This window comes from Chiloscyllium punctatum, chromosome 2 (assembly GCF_047496795.1).
Source record: "Chiloscyllium punctatum isolate Juve2018m chromosome 2, sChiPun1.3, whole genome shotgun sequence".
Lineage (NCBI taxonomy): Eukaryota > Metazoa > Chordata > Chondrichthyes > Orectolobiformes > Hemiscylliidae > Chiloscyllium > Chiloscyllium punctatum.
Genome location: NC_092740.1, coordinates 38,563,921 through 38,585,465, shown reverse-complemented (window position 1 = coordinate 38,585,465; position 21,545 = coordinate 38,563,921). Strand labels below are relative to the sequence as shown.

The 21,545-nt window shown below is 39.2% G+C and overlaps 1 protein-coding gene across 2 annotated transcripts in view; it reads right to left on the bottom strand.

Moving 5' to 3' along the window:
• homer1b (homer scaffold protein 1b) overlaps positions 1-21,545 on the bottom strand; it is a 103,750-nt gene that overhangs the window by 63,733 nt on the left and 18,472 nt on the right. For both annotated transcript variants that reach the window (XM_072596162.1, XM_072596170.1), the window contains exon 2: positions 852-1,008. In XM_072596162.1, coding sequence (XP_072452263.1) covers positions 852-1,008 — 157 coding nt within the window. The remainder of the gene's footprint in view (positions 1-851; positions 1,009-21,545) is intronic.

Here is a 21,545-nt window from a genome sequence, read left to right as displayed (position 1 = left end):
TTTATCAGTCATACTTGGCCAAAAGACAGACTCTGCTGCTGAATATCTCTTCCTCCCTTCTAGAAATAAGGTGAAAGCAAGGCAACACTAAAGGAAAAAGCTCCATTACATGAACTATGTGTAATGCAAATGGTAGCTGGTCCTTTCATCCAGGAGAGCAACTGAAGAATTCATTCTGGCACAGCTTTTCTGGGAGTGGAGTGGGAAGGAGGGTAAGAGAAGGGAGTGGTGAGGGGAAGAATCATCAGGATTCTGGTGATGCTAGAGATTGGTTTGGAATTGTTTGGAACACAGGGAAACATTTGATGGATGCTTGACCTTACAATGCAGTTAAAAGGGGAGGACGTGAACCTGTTGGAATCTGGCAACGATTTTGGATGGCTTTCTTTCTGATAGTAGTCCAGCTTGCTCTCTACATAATTCCACACATTTATTTTGCAGTTATCAGTCATGTCAAAGCATTGATAAAGGATGGTCTTTCTCAAATCTGTATTAACCAGCTATTAAATAGTATTTAGTTAAATAAAGTTAGCCAAAAGTGCTGGAGAAACTCAAGTTTGACAGTCTATTGAGAGAGAAACAAAATTCACATTTCAAGTCATCCTCACTAGCATTCACAAATTCACAAAACTATGATTCATCCTCACTAGCATTCACAATGTTTTGCTTTTAATATTTATTTTGTTACATTAAAATGTAAATTTGAAATCTTGTCTAATTCTTTTAGTGTGAATTCCCAGATACAACTTAAGTTGTCAGTCCCTTTAGGGATTATGGGAAGAGTCAGTCACAGAAAAACAGATATGTTAGAAAATCCATCTTTATACATTGGATTTCCACGTACTTCTCACCTTTGACCCATCAAGGCTGATTATCCTGTACACATTGCGTGTATTATCATAGAAGTAGGACACAGTTACCGCATGTTTGCTGGTGGGCACCCAGTTCTTCTTTGTGGTAGGATCAATCTGGAAGACATGGGCTCGCGTGCTGAAGATGGGCTGCTCCCTGGAGAGGAGGGGTACACAAAGTAGAAATTCAGTTTGGTTGAATCAAAACTGCTCACACAATCACACGGAGGTGGAGAAGTCAAATAGTACCAATCACATCAATTTCCAATAAAGTTGACAGATTGAAAGAAACTTCCATTAGTACATGGTTTTTCTAATTAGGAAATGGTAGCTGTGCAATTTGAAGGTTTGACTACTATATACACATCCACAATAATCTCTCTTCTTCCCTTGCATTTGTACAGCAAATATTTCAACATAAAAATATTTCCTTAAGAATGACATTTTGGGAAAATAACAGAACGAAAAAGGTAGAATCCAATTAAAGCACAGCTAAATATTGCAGAATATTTATGGATTTTGCACACAGGCAAAAAAAAAACAGGCAACTGAGCAGCAGTTCAACCTTAGTTAGATGAAGTTTTCAATGTGGTGTTTTCAGGATTGATCTTCCAAATGAAAATTAAATCTAAATTATTTATAATTAATTTGTTATAACAAATGCCAAAGCTTTAAATTTAAAGACCATATAATAGCAATAAACTGCACAAACATGATAAAATCATAACTGGAATCTGGAAATAAACACATACAAAGTAGTCAGTAAGCATGTAACAATCTTGTTTAATAAATAAAGTTTAAGGTAAATGGTAATGATAGCTAAGTAGTGGTATTGTCATTGGATTAGTAATTCAGACACCCAGGATAATGCTCCGTAGTGTAAGTTTGCAACTCACCACAGCAGATAGTGAAATTTGAATTCAACTATTAAAGTGGGAATTGAAAGCTAGTCAGTAGTTGGTAAATCACACCCAGATCATGGATATTCTTAAAAGTCGACAGCATAGTGGAAGTTCTCAATGTTGAGTGTGGTCACCAATAAGTCACATGACAGCAGGACAAGGAATCCTGCTGATCACATTACACTACTTCCCCTCCCAGACTAACCGTGAGCTGACAAATCCATTTTCCACGCTGATTATTTGGAAGATGCATTGAAGATGGAAAGGACACAATGTATTCTGGGTAGAGGATTTCAATGCTCAAGAGCAGCTTGATACTACCACTGACCAAACCGGCCAATCCTAAAGAGTGCACACCTGTTGAGCAAAGCCTATGGCAGGAAACATCTTTGCCTTCACTTTCATCAATCTAGATGTCGCAGATATAACGGTTCATGATAATATTGGTAGGTGCAATCACTGCACAGAGCTTGTAGAGATAAAGTTTGACTTCTTAGCAAGAATTCCCTTGGTGTGAACTATTACCATGCTCAATGGGCTAAGTTTTGAACATTCATAGCAACTCAAGACTAGGAATTTGAGGGGGTGTGCAACAGTAGCAGAATTCTATTCAACACCAATATGTAACCTAATTCCCCGGAATATCACCTACCTACTATCAAGTGATCAATCCTGGTTCAATGAGGTGCACAGAAAGGCATCAACCTGAAGCTACGTCACAAGACCATTTGCGTGCTACGCGGAATGAGTAGCATGCATTACAGAGCTCAGCATTTCCACAGTGAATATATCAAATCTAAGTCCTCCAGTCTTGCCACATCAAACAGCTGGCTGAAGGAATGGACTTCACAAACACCCCCATTCTGAAATGGCTTTTGTGTATGTGCAATTAATTCTGCACTGCACAAAAGTCAACAAAATCATTTGCAGCTAAAATACATCAGTGACGACCCATCTTTGGTTGATGAAATCAAATCCAAAGGAAAATAGTTGTGGCTAATGGATGACAATCACCTCAATCCCAGAATCTACCCTGAGGAACACCTGCAGACAGTATCCTCAGCCCAATCATCTTCGGTTGCTTCAGTGACCTTCCCTCCACTGTAAGATTGTAAGTGGACATGTTCACTGATGATTGCCAATGTTTAGTACCATTCAGGAGTCCTCAAAGACTAAAGCAATCTATGTCCAAACGCACAAAGACGTGGACAACCTTCTGGCTTGGGCAATATTATTACAGTATTACCGGATAAATCAGATTCCAGACTGAAATCTGGCACGATGAATTATAATTGATTTAAATTAGTTTTTTACTGAAACAAGCACACAATGCTTCAAAATTGGTTTTAACAATAAAACAGAAGTTAATGATATAAAAGTACAATATAAACTAGGTGTTTTACATAAAAATTTGAAAATTAACAAAATTCAATATTCTAAATACCAAATATCAGAGTTCCCTTTCCTAACATATATACAGGTTTGAATAAACCGGTTTTGAATCCCAATGAGAGTTTGATGGCCTAGTCCATGAATATTCAGATGGATTAACAACTATTAGCTTCAAATAACCTCTTCCAGTTTCTAACTGAGAATTGGAAAAATTCCAGATCACCAAAGTAGAACCTCTACATTTAGTTCTAACTTTCTCCTACATCATTTTTGGTTGCCATGTTATCTGCTGTTGCTGTTGTTCCATTTCCGTGGAAGTGAACTTCTGATAGTTGACAGGTGATCTGTGGAGGTGGTATACTCACCTTTCCCCAACCAACTGCCTAGAGTACATGAACAGCTTCTCCAGTTGGGCATAAGCGCCTACAACTGCATGAGTGTCTGGCATTTACTTCCAGTGTGTATCATTAACACATGACAAAGTCATCTATTACACAGGTTCCAAGTTGCCACTTGGGCTGGCCTTTCTTCAGAGCAATGCAAGTTTTGTACTATGACTGGCTCTCCAGTACTCAAATCTGGTAATGGTTTACTAGATTTTGACTTTGTGCAGCTTCACCTTAAATTTTTCTCTCATTTCTTCTGGTTTCAGCAGCTTTTTGCCAAGGGAACAGTTGTTTGGAAATTAGTTCTGTACTTGACTTCTCATGACAGTGGATAGGTTTCTCTACAAGTATTGCCTTGCATATATCTGTGCAGAATTTGGTCTAAACTGTCATGGCTCCTGTGGCAATTTTGACTGCCACCTTGGTTTTTCTTTTAAACACTTGATCGCGGATAATGAAGACAGTGATGTAGAACTTTGTTAAGCAATTGAATTCTTAACTGGACGATGACTGTCATGCATAATGTCAGAAGTATCATACAGCTGGTGTGGGCTTTTAGGCATTTGGCAATTTCAACTCTAGTTATTGCAATCATCTGGTCCATCTCTATTCTAATGTGACAAGAAAATCAGTTCCTGCAAGTGTAAAAATATCTATTTCCAGCTCCATTGATGGTCCAGCTGGGACATGTTTCATCAGTGCCTCTCTAACTTGATTAGTTCGGTATATTACAAGCATATCACAACTGCTGTTGTGGTCTTCAATTTCACTACTCGTGCTTTCCTGGCAAATCAGCTCTCTTGCCTTCCTCAAACTTGATTCAGTTCCTTAGTGGCTCATGTGGATACACTTCTGCATCTCTTCTTAACTCGTTCATGACAATCTGAATTTCCTTTCCGCAACATGCCATCTTGAGCTGCTAATTCATTTCCATGTCTAATGTTGTCAAGTTATCCCTTTTATCACCGCTACTCTCAATGCTTGGACATTTGCATCTTGTTGGGTAGCTTGACTGATTTGAATACAGAGAAGTGGTTTGCTGACTGCCTCTGGGGTAAGGACTTCCAGAGCAGTAGGAGTTGATACTGCACGTCAAAAGCTCAGATTTACACTTTTCACCTGGCCTTCATGGAGAATTGTATTATGAAAAAGACTTTTGACCACAAGTCCATCAGGAAGTGATCAGCATGTAGCATCCCTGCTGGAAAAGGAGAAAGGTGAATCCTGTTGAGTTTTTAAACTGAACAAACTGTCAAAAGCCACTTCGCAGAATGCCCCATCAGGAGAACTTTAACATTCCAACAAGCACCAAGACATTACTTGGGCTGGTGGCCCATCAGATCCTTCATGTAAATCTGGACTCTGGGCCACTGTATGCTGCCCTCTAGGCAGCTGCAGGTGGTGAGGTAGAGACTGTCACACATCTTCTGGAATAATGTCAGAAGTGTCATACAGCTGGTGTGGGTTGTTAGGCATTTGGCAATTTCAAGTCTAAAGAAAGATGCAGAGGTTTTTGACAAGGTTCACATGAAGCAGCTATGATGCAGGACTCTGTGCTCTAATGTCTATTCCGCTGGATGTACACCATGACAAAACAGACCGCATCTGAAGGACCATCAACTCCAAAAGACGCTCTTTAGTTTGCCTGAAACATTGTCTTTCCAAGCAAGGAGTTGACCTTGACCAAGTGTTGCAGACTGGCACACAAAGATCCAGGACTATGCGCTGAGGCATACACTAAAGCTTGGGGCAGCTGCCACCAGGGTGCAGTGGGGACAGATCATCTAAAATCTTTCCTTTGAAGTAAAATGAGGGCTTCTTCAGTTAAAAGACACGTTCAGATGCCTCATATGTAAATAGTCTCCTGCACAAAAGTGCCTGAAGGCTTTTGTTTTTCCATATGCAAGCACTATGCAAAACTGAACTGCTTTAGTGACTTTATTCCTAAACACTTTACATATAAAAAGTCAATTTTTGAAATAAAAATTTTACACACTTGCCATATCTTTCATTTTCTATTGACAGCAGCATTTCCAACGAAGAATGCCTACACAATTATATTACTTCCTTTGTGTAGATGACACATCCAGATGACATCTCTAACTGGGGTAACATTCTTTGCAAATTGGAGCAGGTAGTAGTAGCTTGAGAAACTACTTTGCAGTGGCTTGGACATGGATGCGGTCACTGTCTGTTCCACATAGTTATTCTGGAAAATATTCGCAAGTCCACGGCCAGGCATAGTTGCAACCTAGATGCTGTGTGTTTCTATTAGCATCCTGTAAGCAAGAACAATCAGCTGTTCTTACTGCAGATGCGTTGGCCACATCTGCAGTAGCATCGCAGTCAATAGTGGCTTTATTTTAATAAAATCTGCTTTTCATCGTTTCCCAATATATCACTGCATACTCTTGTTCACAATCTGGCATTATGATTCATATTGAGTCAACAAATTGGACAAGAATTTGGCCTATAAACTTAACTTCAATGGTAGTTGTTCAGTCTTCAGTTTCAGGCTCACCTAGCCAGCAGCTCCATTGTTTTGATCCTGCTCAGCACTAGATTTTTCCATCGCATGCCCATATTCACAAGTAAGATCATCCACTTAGTTTCCAACCAGGGATACATTCTTTGCATTGATATACCTCGAACAGTGGAAATGCCAAATCACATGGGTGACGATCTGGATCTTCCATAGGGTGCCCAAAACGTGGTTAGAAAGCTGCTTTCATCCAACTTCACTAGTCAGAAAACCAACCTTCACATCCAGAGTGGTGAGACCTCTTTAGGGTTATAATTAGATCTTTTGGATCAATGTATACCCTCACAGCCTTTTAAATTTACTAAGGGGATGTGGGCATTACAGGATGGACATTCATTGCCCATCCCTAATTACCCTCTAGGTGATGGTGAACTGCCGTTTTGAACTGTTGCAGTCCATAACCTGCATGTCAACTCAATGACGCTAGAAAAGGGAATTTCAGGAGTTTGAGAGACCAAAGGAACATTGATATATTCCCAAATCAGGATGGTGAGTGTGGTTGAGATAGCAACTTTGAGGTGGTGGTAGTACTCTTATTTATCCTTGCCCTTCTAGATCTAAGTGGTCATGGGTTTGAAGGCACCATCGTGGGGGCGACACGGTGGCACAGTGGTTAGCACTGCTGCCTCACAGCGCCAGAGACCTGGATTCAATTCCCACCTCGGGCAAATGTGTGTGGAGTTGGCACATTCTCCCAGTGTCTGCGTGGGTTTCTTCCAGGTGCTCCGGTTTCCTCCCACAGTCCAAAGATGTGCAGGTTAGGTGAATTGGCCATGCTAAATTGCTCGTAGTGTTAGGTGAAGGGGTAAATGTAGGGGAATGGGTCTGGTGGGGTGCTCTTCGGAGGGTAATTGTGGACTTGTTGGGCCGAAGGGCCTGTTTCCACACTAAGTGATCTAATCTTTGCAATGCGTTTACACTGCTGCTGAGTGGAGTGGTAATGTTTATGTATGAGATGCTTTGTCCTTGGCGTCAAGTTTCTTGAATGTCGTTGGAGCTACACTTATCCAGGCAAGTGAGGAGTATTCCATCACACTTCCAACTGAGCCCCTCAAATGGTGGGCAGGCTTTGGGAAATCAGGTGATGAGTTGCAGCAGTATTCTTAGCCTCTGACCTGCTTACATTGCCACTGTGCTTTGCGACAAGTCCAACTGAGTCGATGAATGTTGGTGAGAAATTCTAATAACACTGCTAAATATCAAGGGACACTGTTTAGATTGTCTTTTATTGTAGGTGGTCACTGTTTGCATGGTACAAATGTTACTTGCCATTTTCAGCTCAAGCCTAGATATTGTTCTGGTCTTGTGTCTGGGCACGGACTACGTCAGTGTTTGAAGAGTAATGAACAGTGCGCTATCAACTAATATTCCCACTTATGATGGAGTGAAGATCATGATTAAGCAGTGAAGGCACTTCCCTTAGGAACTCTTGCAGTAATGCCCTGGAGGTGACTTCCAACTACAACTATCTTATGTGCCTGGTAGAACTCCGATCAGAGTTTGCCCTTGATTACCAATTGATACCAGTTTTGCTCAGGTTCCTTGGTGCTACAATGTTGAGTAATGGCTTGCACTCACTTCACATCTTTCATCTATATTTGAATCAAGGATGAAATAAGATCACGAGATGAATGGCTCTGGAGTCATCCAAACTGGGTGTCAGTGAGCAGATTACTGCTAAGCAGTCAATGCTTGCTCGAAGGTGTCATGATACCTATCACTTTACAGATGACTGGAGTAGGCTGATGGGAGCGCAGTTGGCTGCATTGGAATTGTCCCACTTTGTGTCTATCAGACAGCTATAAATGGTTAACTTTCCAAATTGATGAGAGTGTTGTAGCTGAAACAAAAGCAAACATTTCTGGAAAAACTCAACAGGTCTGGCAACATCTGTGGAGAGCAAACGGAGTTAATGTTTTAAGTCCAGTGTCTCTTCATCAAAGCAGACAGTGTACTGAGACAGCTTGGATAGGGTACTATTAGTGGATTATTGTTAGGGCCCCATAGCCTTGGCAATATCCAAACCTACCACTTCTTGACATCACAGGGACTGAATCGAATTTGATGATTGGCATCTGTGAAGCGGAGACCATCTGGAGGTGGTAGAGATAGATCAACTTGGCAATTACTACCCTCATTCATTGAGCCAGCGTTGATTCTTGACTTAATAGTAGTGAGAGATATGCTGAGCTAGGAGGTAGAGTCAGAAACTCTTAACATTTAAGCAGTTACCTGTTGCCAAAGTCTTCAAAGATATGTTTCAGAAGTCAGAAAATGGGATTGATGTAGTCAGACGTTTGCTAAGTGGCATAGATATGATCTACCAAACAGCCTCCTTCTGTGCTATAAAAGTCTCTATTATCCTTCAATTGTGCAAATTTATGGATGTCTACGATTGAGTTAAATGGTGTTAGGTACAAATTAATGGAGTTTTGTCATACTGGTGAAAACATTCCATCAGTATCATTGGTATTCAAAGTTCACTTGGGGACTCAAACCATACCTTTCAAACTTTCGGCCTTTTCCTAGAGCTTCTGAGGAGCCAGAAGAAATTGTTTATTTAATTCGCTCTGAGGATATGGGTGCCACTGACTAGGCCAGCATTTATTGCCCACCCTAACTGCCCACAATGTTATGTTTCTGAAGTTACACACCAGCCTGACCAGGTAAGGACAACAGATTCCCTTCCCTAAAGGGCATTAGTGAACCAATGGATTTTCATAATTGATTGTGGTAATCAGACTAGGTTTTTAATTCCAGATATCTATTGAATTCAAGTTATCGTCTGCCATGGTGGAATTCAAACCCAACTAGTTAAACTGTTCAGTGACGTTAACACTTCTGCACTGCTTTCTCAACTGATCGTGTTACTGTTCTGGTTTGCTCAACAAATCTGTTGCTACTCCATAATGTGATCCTCGTGCTTGGAAGAAATTTCACTTTACTTCATATCCTGTCCTTCAAGCAGGAGCTGCTATGGGGAAACTGTAGCCATTTTCCCCAATCTGGCTGGTTTATTTTTATTTGGTTTCTTAGTGTGGAAACAGGCCCTTCGGCCCAACAAGTCCACACCGACCCACCAAAGCAGACCCATTCCCCTACATTTACCCCTTCACTGAACACTATGGGCAATTTAGCATGGCCAATTCATCTAACCTAACCTGCACATTTTTGGACTGTGGAGGAAACCGCAGCACCCGGAGGAAACCCACAGACATGGGGAGAATGTACAAACTCCATACAGGGTGTTAGTAGTTCACAGCTCTGCATATACCTGTCTCTAGCTGTGCTTTCTCACAGCTCTGCATTCATGTGTTACATATAACATTGTTTTGAATAGAATATAATCAATGAGGTCAAATGAGATAAGTTAAACTATGTGCCTCATAATAGAAGTCACATGACTACAGGAGATGCACATTACATTTCAATCAAAATAAAAACAGACTTGGTACATTGCTGTAACCTATCATTAATGCTGAATGATCTGTTGTGTGTAAAGTCTTTATTCTTCAGAGTTTGAATGGAGTGGTTGTACAGACTTCAAAATCCATTTTCAACTAAACTTTTATTGCTTTTGTCAGATTTTAAGGATATTAAAAGAAATGTAAAGCCTGAAGCTACTTGATCACAGCCTATTCCAAAAATATTCTACAACCTTTGTTTATTCGTGGGTTCTCTATAAACATTAGAGTTGACATGAAAATTTGTAGCAAAAATTTGAAAAATGTCAAGACTTAACTTATTCTGGGCACATAAAATCACTGGTCAAAATTAGCTCTCAAAACATACACTATTAAAATACAGGAGCAACAAATGACACTGAACAGTTAAACTAAAAACAGCATACACATTGATCATCAGTAAATTGAGTGAAAAGTGCCTAAAAGCACTCTCAGAAGCAAGCCCAATTCATTTTATGCAACTAATTCACTTAAAACACTTCGCAGAAAAACCAAAATGTACTCAAGTTCAACCTACATGGCATGTTGTGTTTTGGTTTATTGTTGTCACAGGTACCTAGGCACAGTTAAAAGTTGTTTTGCATACAGTACAGACAGACCATATCATACAAAGTGCATTACGGTAACAGAGTGAAGATCACAATGTCACAGCTGCAGACAAAGTGCACAAGAGATTGACAGAATTTAAAATTTTAGGTCAATTCAGAACTTAAGGTGTGGAAAAAGCTGTTCTTGAATCTGTTGACACGTGTTTAAAATTCTGCCAACACAAGAGGCTCAGAGATTCTAACCTGAGTGGGAGGGGTCTTTGATTATGTTGACTGCCTTCCCAAGGCATTGAGAAGTACAGATAGAGTCAATGGACAGAAGGCTGGCTTGTGAGATAGACTGGACTTGTTCAAAACTTCATGTTTTATGATCTGGGCAGAGCAGTTGCCACACCAAGCTACAATTCACCTGGATACAATGCTTTCTATGGTGCATCTATAAAAATTGTGAAAACTCTTTTAGAACATGCCAAATTTCCTTAGCCCCAAGGAAGTAGGGGTGTAACTGTGCTTTGTCTGTGGCACCAGTGGTAGCTTGATGATCCTATTTTATGGTACCTTCCAAATTAGAACATGCGACTCCAGTTTCAACTTCTTCAGCTGCATGAAGTTTCTTTTCTGCATATTACAATTCCACTTCTGCAAATAGGAGAACTAAAGGTTTAGTCACAATACAGCTGAACTCACTTGGCAGTTAATATCTCTAACTCAAGGACTGTATTAAACACATTTCCACTTGAAAGAGCAAAGATTTTGAAGCTCTACAAATACTAAATTTAAATGCCAGACTGTTTCCCCTAACTACCAAGCAAACAAAAGATACAGATGATTTAGTGGATAGAGTTACAGAGGGGAAACACAGATGGAACAAAAAGTGCAAACAAAGTTTTAAAATGCAGGATCATGGATTAAAGATCAGAATACTCAATATGTACTAGCTCATGCAATGACTGCACATGCCCAATGGAATTTAAAAAGGGAAAAGATTACACTCATCCTTCACTGTTTGAGACCAGACTTGGACCCAGAGATCCAACAGACACTCTCCATTGCAGGATGGAGTGCAAGCTAAGTAGTTTCTAATATCCTGAACTCCAAGAAGCTTTATTAACTAATGAAGGGGACTCTGGATTCCAGCAATTTCACAGCTGACATTTCAATGTCACTCATGAAAACACCCTCATTTGCCAAGAGACAAATAACTTGACAACATTTCATACAAGTGCAAACAAACATTTAACTAGACTGCCTTTTCTATTTTGGGTACAGAATAAAAGTCATAATTTCGCTAAATCTTCCAGTGCAATGCGCTGAACTGAACAGTAATGGTTATTTTGTTTGCTAAATTAAGGTTACAAATCTTATATCAAAAAATCATTTAATCAAACCTGAAAATATTTTGACAAGTTCATTCTAAAACCAAAACAAGATTGTTCAGTCAAATTAACCAAAGCAGCAGTTGAGAAAGCTGGCAGCCTTACACATCTGCTAAGGAGATGCAGGAAAGCACTTTACCATGGGATTGGGGAAGTTTGTTCAGAAGAATTAAGGACATCTGCTCTTAGTGTCAATGGATTGCTGTAAATAAGGTGATAGCATTTGTTCTTTTAGAACATGTGGCAGTACTTCCTTCTCACCTTGGGGGCTGGAGGCATGCATATTTCACAGTTGGATGTCAGATAATAAAATTTCTTGTTTATCTCAAAGACTCTTAAAACTCATACTCAATAGGGAAAGAACTTGTAATTTAATAAGCTGAGTGGAATATGCAGGCGGAATAGAACAATCCTGATACATTTTTGTGTATACCACACTGAGCAGATTTGAATTTATGAAGCTCAGCTCCCTAATCTGGACTGTTTTGAAAGGTGAATGTCTCATTACCCATACAAACTAGGAAAACATGACATAGTAAGAAAGTTGGAAGATGTTCATGTAAGAGAGAGAAAAAAACATTCTGTAAATTATGTTCACTGAAGGGTTCAAGGGACACGGCCGGGAGCCGGGGGTGGGGGAAGGAGGCAGAGGGGGAAAGAGATGGAGACAGACAGAAGGACAGAAGCTGGTGGAAAGATTAACTCTGGTCTGACTTGAGTAAACACTGGCTTGTCATGAATTGAACATTTGTGTTGTTCCCTAGAGCTTGAGGTCCGGGAATGTTATCAATTTAATTTGCATTTTGGGAATCTAAGATAATTTTAAAAGAAATAGCCATTTTGTAGGACAATGATACTGGGCATGTCAGCTGAGCGAGGTTACCTCATGTCCTTTTCCACATAGTTTAGACTGGTGACTTGTTATGATGTACTAGCCAAAGCAACTGACTATTTGGTCTGGCTTGATCAGGGTTTCCTACTTTGATGGGAATGTAGTTTAGTCAGTCAGCGTGCTCAGACTGCCACTGAGTTTTTCTTCCTCTGCAAACTTTTGCCGTTTTATTACTGCTTAACTGATTAAGGACATGGGGCAGTTTTGTAACTTTAATACCAATTTTTGTAGGAGGACAGTTAGTTTGCAGCAACAAAGGGGAATAACTGGAGAGAGCTCTTAGGGGTAAGAGCGGATACCCACTAATCTGCCAATTGTTTTACAGCCTTAGCTCAAGCCTGGCTTGTAGGTATCTGTGTCATAGTGTAACATTGATGCCACTGGTAAATAAAGATAATAATTTAAACTAAGCTGTCTGCAAGAGTTTTATATTCTAGACTCCCACCAAGGTAAGTAAGGAGTTAAGAGTTTAGGTGAACCTAAGCTCTACTGTTTTGTGTAATATTGCAAAGAATTGGCCAGTAAAATTAAATATGGCACTGGTCGCTGTCAAGTATACATTTGAAAGTTTACATACACTTGGTGACTGCAGTAAATGAATAACTAATAAGCAATAAAATTAAAATCACATCAAAGACCTATAGTCAAAGTTGCAAGATGTCTGGCACTATTGGGAATTAATTGAAGCAGAGTGACAGGGTGGGACTGAGTGTCTAAGAGGTAAGGATTTTCCTCTCATCTAAATGATAGGCAGCAACACCCAGGGAACACAACTACTCAAACCTCATACCTTATTAAATTTACAGCCTTCATGTTTTTGATGTAGTCAAGTTGCATACTGCATTAAGATAAATAGTTCAAAATAAGGAAGTGCCACTTAGCCTATGGAGTCTGCTGCTTCCTCAGTCCAGGCAACACCATCTTAATTCAGATTTTCTCCCCCCACCTCCTCCAAATCAACTAGCAAATGTAGACAAATCAAAAAAGCTACTACTAGTGTAAGTTAAAGTCAGTAGTCAATTATTAATCAAAGAATCAATTATAGACTTAATTCTCAAATTTGATCCTTTCATCATTGTAAGGCTTTAAGACTTAGAAGTTTGTTATGCACTTGTCTCCCATAGTCAATATTTTACAAGGAAAAAATCTAATCCTCAAATACCAAGTGCTGGATTTCCTTCATTCCCTTCCTTCAGTAAAGGTACATTAACTATATTCCATCAATGACACTATGGGATATGATTAGGACAAAACCATCTTGAGAATTACCTTCTACATGCATATGAAAATCAAATGAAATGTTAAGACTGCAAATTAATGGATTAAATCTTGCTGGGCTAGAGCATATCATACCATGGATTCTACTGCACATTCCAACTTTTAAGTAATTTTATGCCATAACTTGCTGCAAGTATGAGCTGAAAATACCATGTGGAGATTAGGAGCAGTGAAAAAAAAAGTACCAGTATGTCCTTGTATGAGTGTTAAGAAAAGATAAAGCAGTAAAAATGGGAGAATTATGGTGACCTGCAGCAAATTAAGTGTGGGTATAGAAGTGGAAAAGGGAAGATTACGACTAACAAACAGGTGCAGAAGTAGGCCATTCAGGTCTTCAAATCTGCTCCAATAATGACTGATCTGATAACCCACAACGCCACTTTCCTGCCTTTTTCTGATAACCCTCAATTCCCTTACTGATTAAAAATCTGAGCCTTGAATATATTCAATGACTCCACCATAACAGTCCCTTCTGGTAAATAATTCCAGATTCACAGAACCCTCAATCAAGACGTTCCTTCTCACATCTTAAATGAGTGTTCCTTTATTCTGATATTATGCCCTCTGGTCCTACACCCAAAGTGGGACAACCTTTCAGCATCTACAGTGTCAAGTCCCCCAAGAATGTTATATTTCCAAAGTACAAAGGGATCTGGGAGTGCTAGTCGAGGATTCTCTAAAAGGTAAACATGCAGGTTGAATTCGTGATTAAGAAAACAAATGCAATGTTGTCATTTATCTCAAGAGGGCTGGAATATAAAAGCAGCGATGTGCTGAGACTTTATAAAGCTCTGGTTAGGCCCCATTTGGAGTACTGTGTCCAGTTTTGGGCCCCACACCTCAGGAGGGACATACTGGCACTGGAGCGTGTCCAGAGATTCACATGGATGATCCCTGGAATGGCAGGTCTAACTAAGAGGAACGGCTGAGGATCCTGGGATTGTATTCATTGGAGTTTACAAGGTTAAAGGGAGATCTAATAGAAACTTACAAGATAATACATGGCTTGGAAAGGGTGGACGCTAAGAAATTGTTTCCATTACGCGAGGAGATTAGGACCTGTGTGCACAGTCTTAGAATTAGAGGGGGTAAATTCAGAACAGAAATGCGGAGACACTTGTTCAGCCAGAGTGGTGGGACTGTGGAATTCACTGCCACAGAGTGCAGCGGAGGCCGGGATGCTAAATATCTTCAAGGCAGAGATTGATAAATTCTTGATGTTACAAGGAATTAAGGGCTGCGGGGAGAATGCTGGTAAGTGGAGTTGAAATGCCCATCAGCCATGATTAAATGGCGGAGTGGACTCGATGGGCCGAATGGCCTGACTTCCACTCCTGTCGTATGGTCTTATTTCAGTAATATCACCTCATTCGAAATTCCAATGTGTACAGACCCAACTTAACCTCTCCTCAAGACAGTCCCTCCATACCCAGCACGTAGTGAACTTATTCTGGATCACCTTCAATGTCACAATGTCTTTCCTGAGAAAAGGGCCCAAATGTGTTCTCAAAATTCCAGTTGTGCCCACTAGTGCCTTGTATAGATTTATCACCTCCCCACTTTTACATTCCATTCCTTTTGAAATATTCAATTTGCTTTCCCTATTACCCACTGAACTTGAATGCAAGCTTTGCAATACACAGATGAGGACTTCAATTGTGTTTTGTAATATTTCTCCATTTAAATAATAAGCAACTCCTCTATTCTTTCTGCCCAAGTCCACGATCTCACATTTTCACACTTTGCGTGCAGCTGCCAAGTTGTTGCACACTTGGTCTAACCTGCCCAAATCCCTCTGCAAAGTCTGTCATCCTCACTACTGGCATTCCCAGTTATGTTTATTATTCACAAACTTGGCTATAGCACATGCATTTTCCTCATCCAAGTCATTAACCTATATTGTGACTAACTGTGGCCCCAGCATTGATCCCTGTGGCACTCCACTAGTCAGCATGGACTCTTAAGTAGCGGTGTTTCCCTATTAAAAGCCTTTTGGAAATCCAGACATGTTACATTCACTGCTTCTCCTTTATCTATCCTGCTTGTTATCAACTCAGAACTAATTTTTTTCAAGCATGACTTCCTCTTCATGAAGAGATGCTGACACTGCTTGATCATAAACGCTCTTTTACATCATTCCAACAGACTAACATTTTCCCAATAACAACTTCAAGCTAAATCCCTAGTTACTTCCTTTAATATTCCCAAGGCATCCCATCGGGACCAAGGGATTTATGGGTTTGTGGACCCCTTCATCTCAAATTTTCTCTAGTGATAATTATTGTATTTATTTCCACTCCTCCGTTTGCCTACTATTTATTGATTTTGAAATGCTATTAGTGTCTCCAACAGGGAAGAATTATTCAAAGTAGTTCATCAACACTGCCATTTTCCTAACCACTCCTCTAAGGCTTCGCTTCCTTTTTATACTTGTACAGGAGGCCCTGCAATACATCTTGATATTTTAAGTTTATCTTTAAAGTACATTTTTCCCTTTAAGTCATCTTTTGTTGGTTTTTAAAATTCTCAATTCTTGGGCTTGCCATTAATCTTTATTACATCATACTTTCTTTCAATATGACATTATCCTTGACTTCCTTGGTTAATTATGGTTTGCTCATTCCCTTCACAGAATCCTTCTTTCTCACTGGAATATATCATTGCTGTGAGCCAATGAACTGAAGATCTACCATTGTTCCTCAACCAGTTCACTTAACTTCCTCTCCCAGTCCACTCAACACAGTTCTGTCCTCATTCCTTTACAATTACCCTTTTTAAAGCTTAGCAAAGTTGCTTCCAACTCAAGTTCCTCTCTCTCAAACTGAATGCTAAATCCTATCATGTTACGGTCACTGTTTCCAGGGTGGGTTGGGGGAATCTTTTATCCTGACATTTATGAAACCCATCTCCTTACAAATTATGAGATCTAAACAGCCTGATCATGGCTTGGATAAACATTAAATCTAGGAAACTGACCTGGACACTGAATTCTTCATAACTTTCTCTGCCACCTGACTATCCCAATCTATTTGAAGCTTAAAAATCACATACAACTATCCTAATCCTAACCCTTTTTAAAAACATGCCCTCTGATTGCCTGATCTATTGTCCCACTGTATAGCTCCTGCTACAGGGTTTGTAGCATATTTCTACCAGTGACTTCTTTCTGTCATTTATCTCTACTAGATTGATTTTGGGTCACAACATGCAGAATCATCTTTCCATCATACTTATTCCATCCTGTTCCAACAATGCCACCTCAGCACCCTTTCCTTCCCGTCTGTTCTTCAGAGAAGTCAAATGTCTTTGCATACCTAGTACCCAGCATTGATCACCTTGCATTATTTTTGTCATAAATATGATGTGCATTCAAGAAAGATCGAAAGAAAAGACAGGAGAAAGAGTTGAAGCATCTTTCCTTAGCTTAAAAACATTTTAAAAATTGAGAACTTAAATGCAAGAATAAAATGTTACTTTAAACAGGTTCCCTCTTTGGACATGAGTGATAGGTTGGCAGCGCAGTAACAACAGGTAATTTAAAAAAGGACTTCAACAGTTACTTATGGAGGCTCTACTTTCTGCAGAATTAGAAGCCAATTAATGTACAAGTCCAGCAAGTTCTTTTAAAAAATGTTACATAGTTACAGGAGTGATCTGTGCAAGTTAATGGAGTGACAAGTTAGCCAGACAGTTCTAGGGATTCACAGTATTTATCTTAACATGGAGGTGCTGCAAATTTGCTCATTAATAATGACATTGTCCCTACCATCTGCAATAGGCAGTTTCATAAAATGGAAGTTTCGTAAAGACTCAATAGTTAGCCGAAAGGTTTGAAATTGAATGAATCACAAAATTAAGAAATAATGTGGAATGTCATTCAGTCCATTGCACCTCTGCCAGTTCTTTCACACAGTACAGTTTCCTTCCTTTGCCCCATATCTACGCACACCATTTATATCCAATTAGTAATGGATGCTTCAATTGAATCTGCCTTCACACTTTCCTCAGTGCATTCCACACACCCTAACTACTGCATACCATTTTAAATCTATGTTCTTGTTCTTTTTCAGAAAAAAAAGTTTGAAAACATCTTAATGAAATTATACAACCTGCAATTCACTAACAGTGTAAAAATATGTTAAGCAGTCCACAAAACAGGATACAGTTTTCATTTTACAATAAACTCTTAATATATTTCTGAAGAGGTTTTGTTTGCATTAAATTGGGTATACTCCATAAAATGCAAATTTAGCGGCAACACTCACACTGAACAGTCTTTGAAACTTGCACAAAAAAACCAGGTAGTGTTGAAGAAGTTTTGCTAATGAGACCCACCAGATTACTCTTTCCACTATTCACTGGGATTTAAGATTATGTACCAGCTGTTGGATTTTGATATCAAACAGCAAGCTCCCTTCAAATGTTCATACCAAACAGCATATTCGCTGTCTTCAACCAACCCTTGTTTGCAAAGCACAGCAGTTTTTCAAACAAATTTCCCCTTTTTTGGAGGTGGAGGAGGTGGTGACAGTGAAAGAGATTTATCACTAGCTGGGTCAGTATTTGCTGTAGGGCCACAGTCTTAAACTAGCACAGTCCATTTTATGGGAAAACACTCAAAGTTACTGTTCGATAGTCCCAGGATTTTGGATCTCAATACAGAAGGGCAATACAATTCCAAACCAAAATGTGCAGCCTGGAGGAGAACTTGAAGATGGGGTTCACACACATCTGCTAGCTTATACCTGGCAAAGGTCACAGGTTCAGACAGAGCAAGGTAAAAAGTTTCAACTGTATTCTGCTCTGTACAACCAAGCAACTGAAAGTACATACTTAGGCTATAAATGGTTTTGTCATGTTATCAAGTCAGGAAAGTAGTCAATTAAAGGTGTCTTTATGATAAACTGCAGATCCAGAATATTTGATCAACCAGCACACACCTGTTCCCATAGGTATAGGTGGATAAGAAGCTTGCTGTATTCAAATCACAACTTTGCTGACAAATAAGCTATAAAACCAACCCCTCTTTTTGGAAAGCCAGATGCACTGTTCAGAAGATTACAGAAAATTGACAGGGCTGAGGCTAGTCAAGAGACTAGTTCCTGCACTACACAAGTGTCAAAAAAATTCAACATTTTAACAATGAGGAAGCTAGATGATTTATCAATTCAGAAATAATTACCCTTTGTCCTCCAAAAACCACCCTAGAAAATCCATATTTGTCAGATTAACTTGCAGGATAAGAGGAAAGTCTGTGTGCACCCAATTTTTATGCATAAACTAGAACTTCACCCTGAGCTAAAATTGAAAAAGTTATCATGAGTAAAATGAGTCAATTTTCTAATCTCTCATTAAATAAAATTGGTTTTCTAATACTAGAGTGAATTAGATGTTATTGAACATAAACATTTATTGAAGAACTATTTCATAATCAGACTAAATAGGACTTGAAATTGTCATCTTACAGTTAACCTAGACTCAAACATTCAGGAAAGAATGAGAAATTTCATATTCAGCAGACACAAAGATGAGGACAATAAAACTAAATGGAACTCCCAAAGAGGGACTGACTGAGGAGCAACGTTAAATTACTTATTCTTAAGTACTTGCTAGTTATAACTTCCCATTGTAGGATTAAAACTCAATATCACTAGGGACATGCAAGCTACAATATTCACATTTGATATTACTGAAAAATCTTAATTAAGTGAGGATCTTGCTACATCTCAAAATATGCACGAAAGCAATAAAAAAGTGCACTCAAGGCTCTGTTTGATGTGAATCCAATCATTCTTCAAGTTGAAGCTTTTTTTATTACTTCTACTTTGTCTTAGTCTTTATTAAAGAAATCACTGAATAGATTTTGGACTTTTCCTACCTATATGCCCATGCCTTTCTTGGTTAAGGGGATTCAGGTCTGGGAGGGTGATGCTCTGTAGCTCTGAACTCACCTATCAGTTAAAGATACATGAGCAACAAGACAAGTTAGTCCACTATCGGCCCTTCTCTCCACTCACTAGGCTGTACCGCGCTTGTGATAAGAAATTATGATTCATTTCACCAGAGCAAAATAATTTGACATATTTGCAAGCCACTAACTTTTTGTTGCCTGAAGTTTACTCCAGCTACATCACTGACTTAGAAAAATCTGCATGCTTCATGCATGAATCACTGGTAACTAAATGTTATAGCAGTAGAATAACACCAGTTGGATTATGAAGTTTGCTTCGTTTTTCTCCAAAAGCAATCCAGATATCCTATTACCCTGCTGAATTCTCCGCACCCTTTAATACTTCTAAACAGATTATCAGCAAACTATATAGTCATGTATGTATGACAACCACCAAACTCAATTTGATTTTCACTTAACATTCACATACAATACTTTCCAGCTGGAATTACTGACACCTTTCTGCTTTCCTAATCCAGAAAAAGGTTATTCATTATTTCCCTTCACCGTACTCAGATCAGAAAACTATTAATCAGAGTCATACAAGTATATGTATAATGTCCAAACGCAAATAATTAAAATCACTTCCAAAGAAAGCAAATCTCAAAGTATATAAATTATGATGGAATCACTGTGGTAAATCAGTTATTTCACTATTCCTTTTTACAACTTCAATTAAGAATCACTGAACAAAAATGCCATAATAGCATGCAATGACAGCTGTCAACACAAAGTCAAAGGGTCAGTTGACCATCTAAGATGGTCAACATACAAGCTTGACAAAGTGCAATATTACAGTTTGGGGGCAGGGGGCCCTGTATCATACCAATGCCAATATACCCATCACACCACCAAAACAGGTGCATTAATCTCACTTATATAAGGTATCTTAACCAGTGAAAATTGACTGGTGAGTTTGTATATACAATTGTTAAAATGTAGTGACTGCTGAACTGTTTTAGACACTAAAAATTAGAGAAACGCAAGTATGGGAACGTATCCAAGTGTTATTGACTACTAGCTTAAGATTGTTGCTATTACTGAATACCGGACTCAATCAATAACCTGGCCAAAAGCAGTTTCATAATAGATTTTGACTGAGTTAAATTTACACAAGATTGTGGTTACACTAAAAATAGTTTTGTCACAAACTTATCCATTAGCTAATTTTTTTTTTAAAACTAAGCAGCACTTACTAACCACTCCTTGTGTAAAAACACGATCCCTTATTCCTAATTCCTCTACCATATCTGTTCCCAGGATGAGCAAATCCACTCAAGGACATCCCAGATGTCCTACTTCCAAGGTTGCAATTTCCCCAACCCAGTTATCAACTATGCCCTCAATTACATCTCCATTTCCCACACCTTTGCCCTTGAACCTCACCCCACCCAACTGCAATTTTGGATAGAATCGCCCAGGTCCTCACATTTCACCCTAATCTGCAAATCCAACACAACATCTTCTGCCATTTTCACCACCTACAGTGAGACCCCCCATCTCACAAAAAACAGTTTTCTTCCCCATTCCTATCTGCATTCTATAGGGACTGTTCCCTCAGACTCCTTGTTAGGTCCATAACTCTCCACCAACCCCCACTCCATACCTGGCACCTTGCCCTGCTGTCGTAATGAGAATGTGCATCAGGTACGAGCAGGTAGGGAAAGAATTAAGTTCTGAGTTTTGTGAAACAAGAGGTTCAGCTGAGTATGACTCACATCAGATAAGAACTTGCAGTTAACAATAGGGTGCTGGAGGCAAGGGTAATGGGTTAACAAAGTGGAAAAACATTCATTATGTAGAGCCATTTAACAATATTGGAAGCATTCAGTAAGGTCAATTTAACAAGGTGAAAAGTATTCATTTAGTGAAGCCAGTTATGGTTAAGAACATTCATTGTTTAATAGCAGATGGCTTAATCTTTACTGTTGATGCTCGCTGATTGGAACGGTCACCCAATCAGT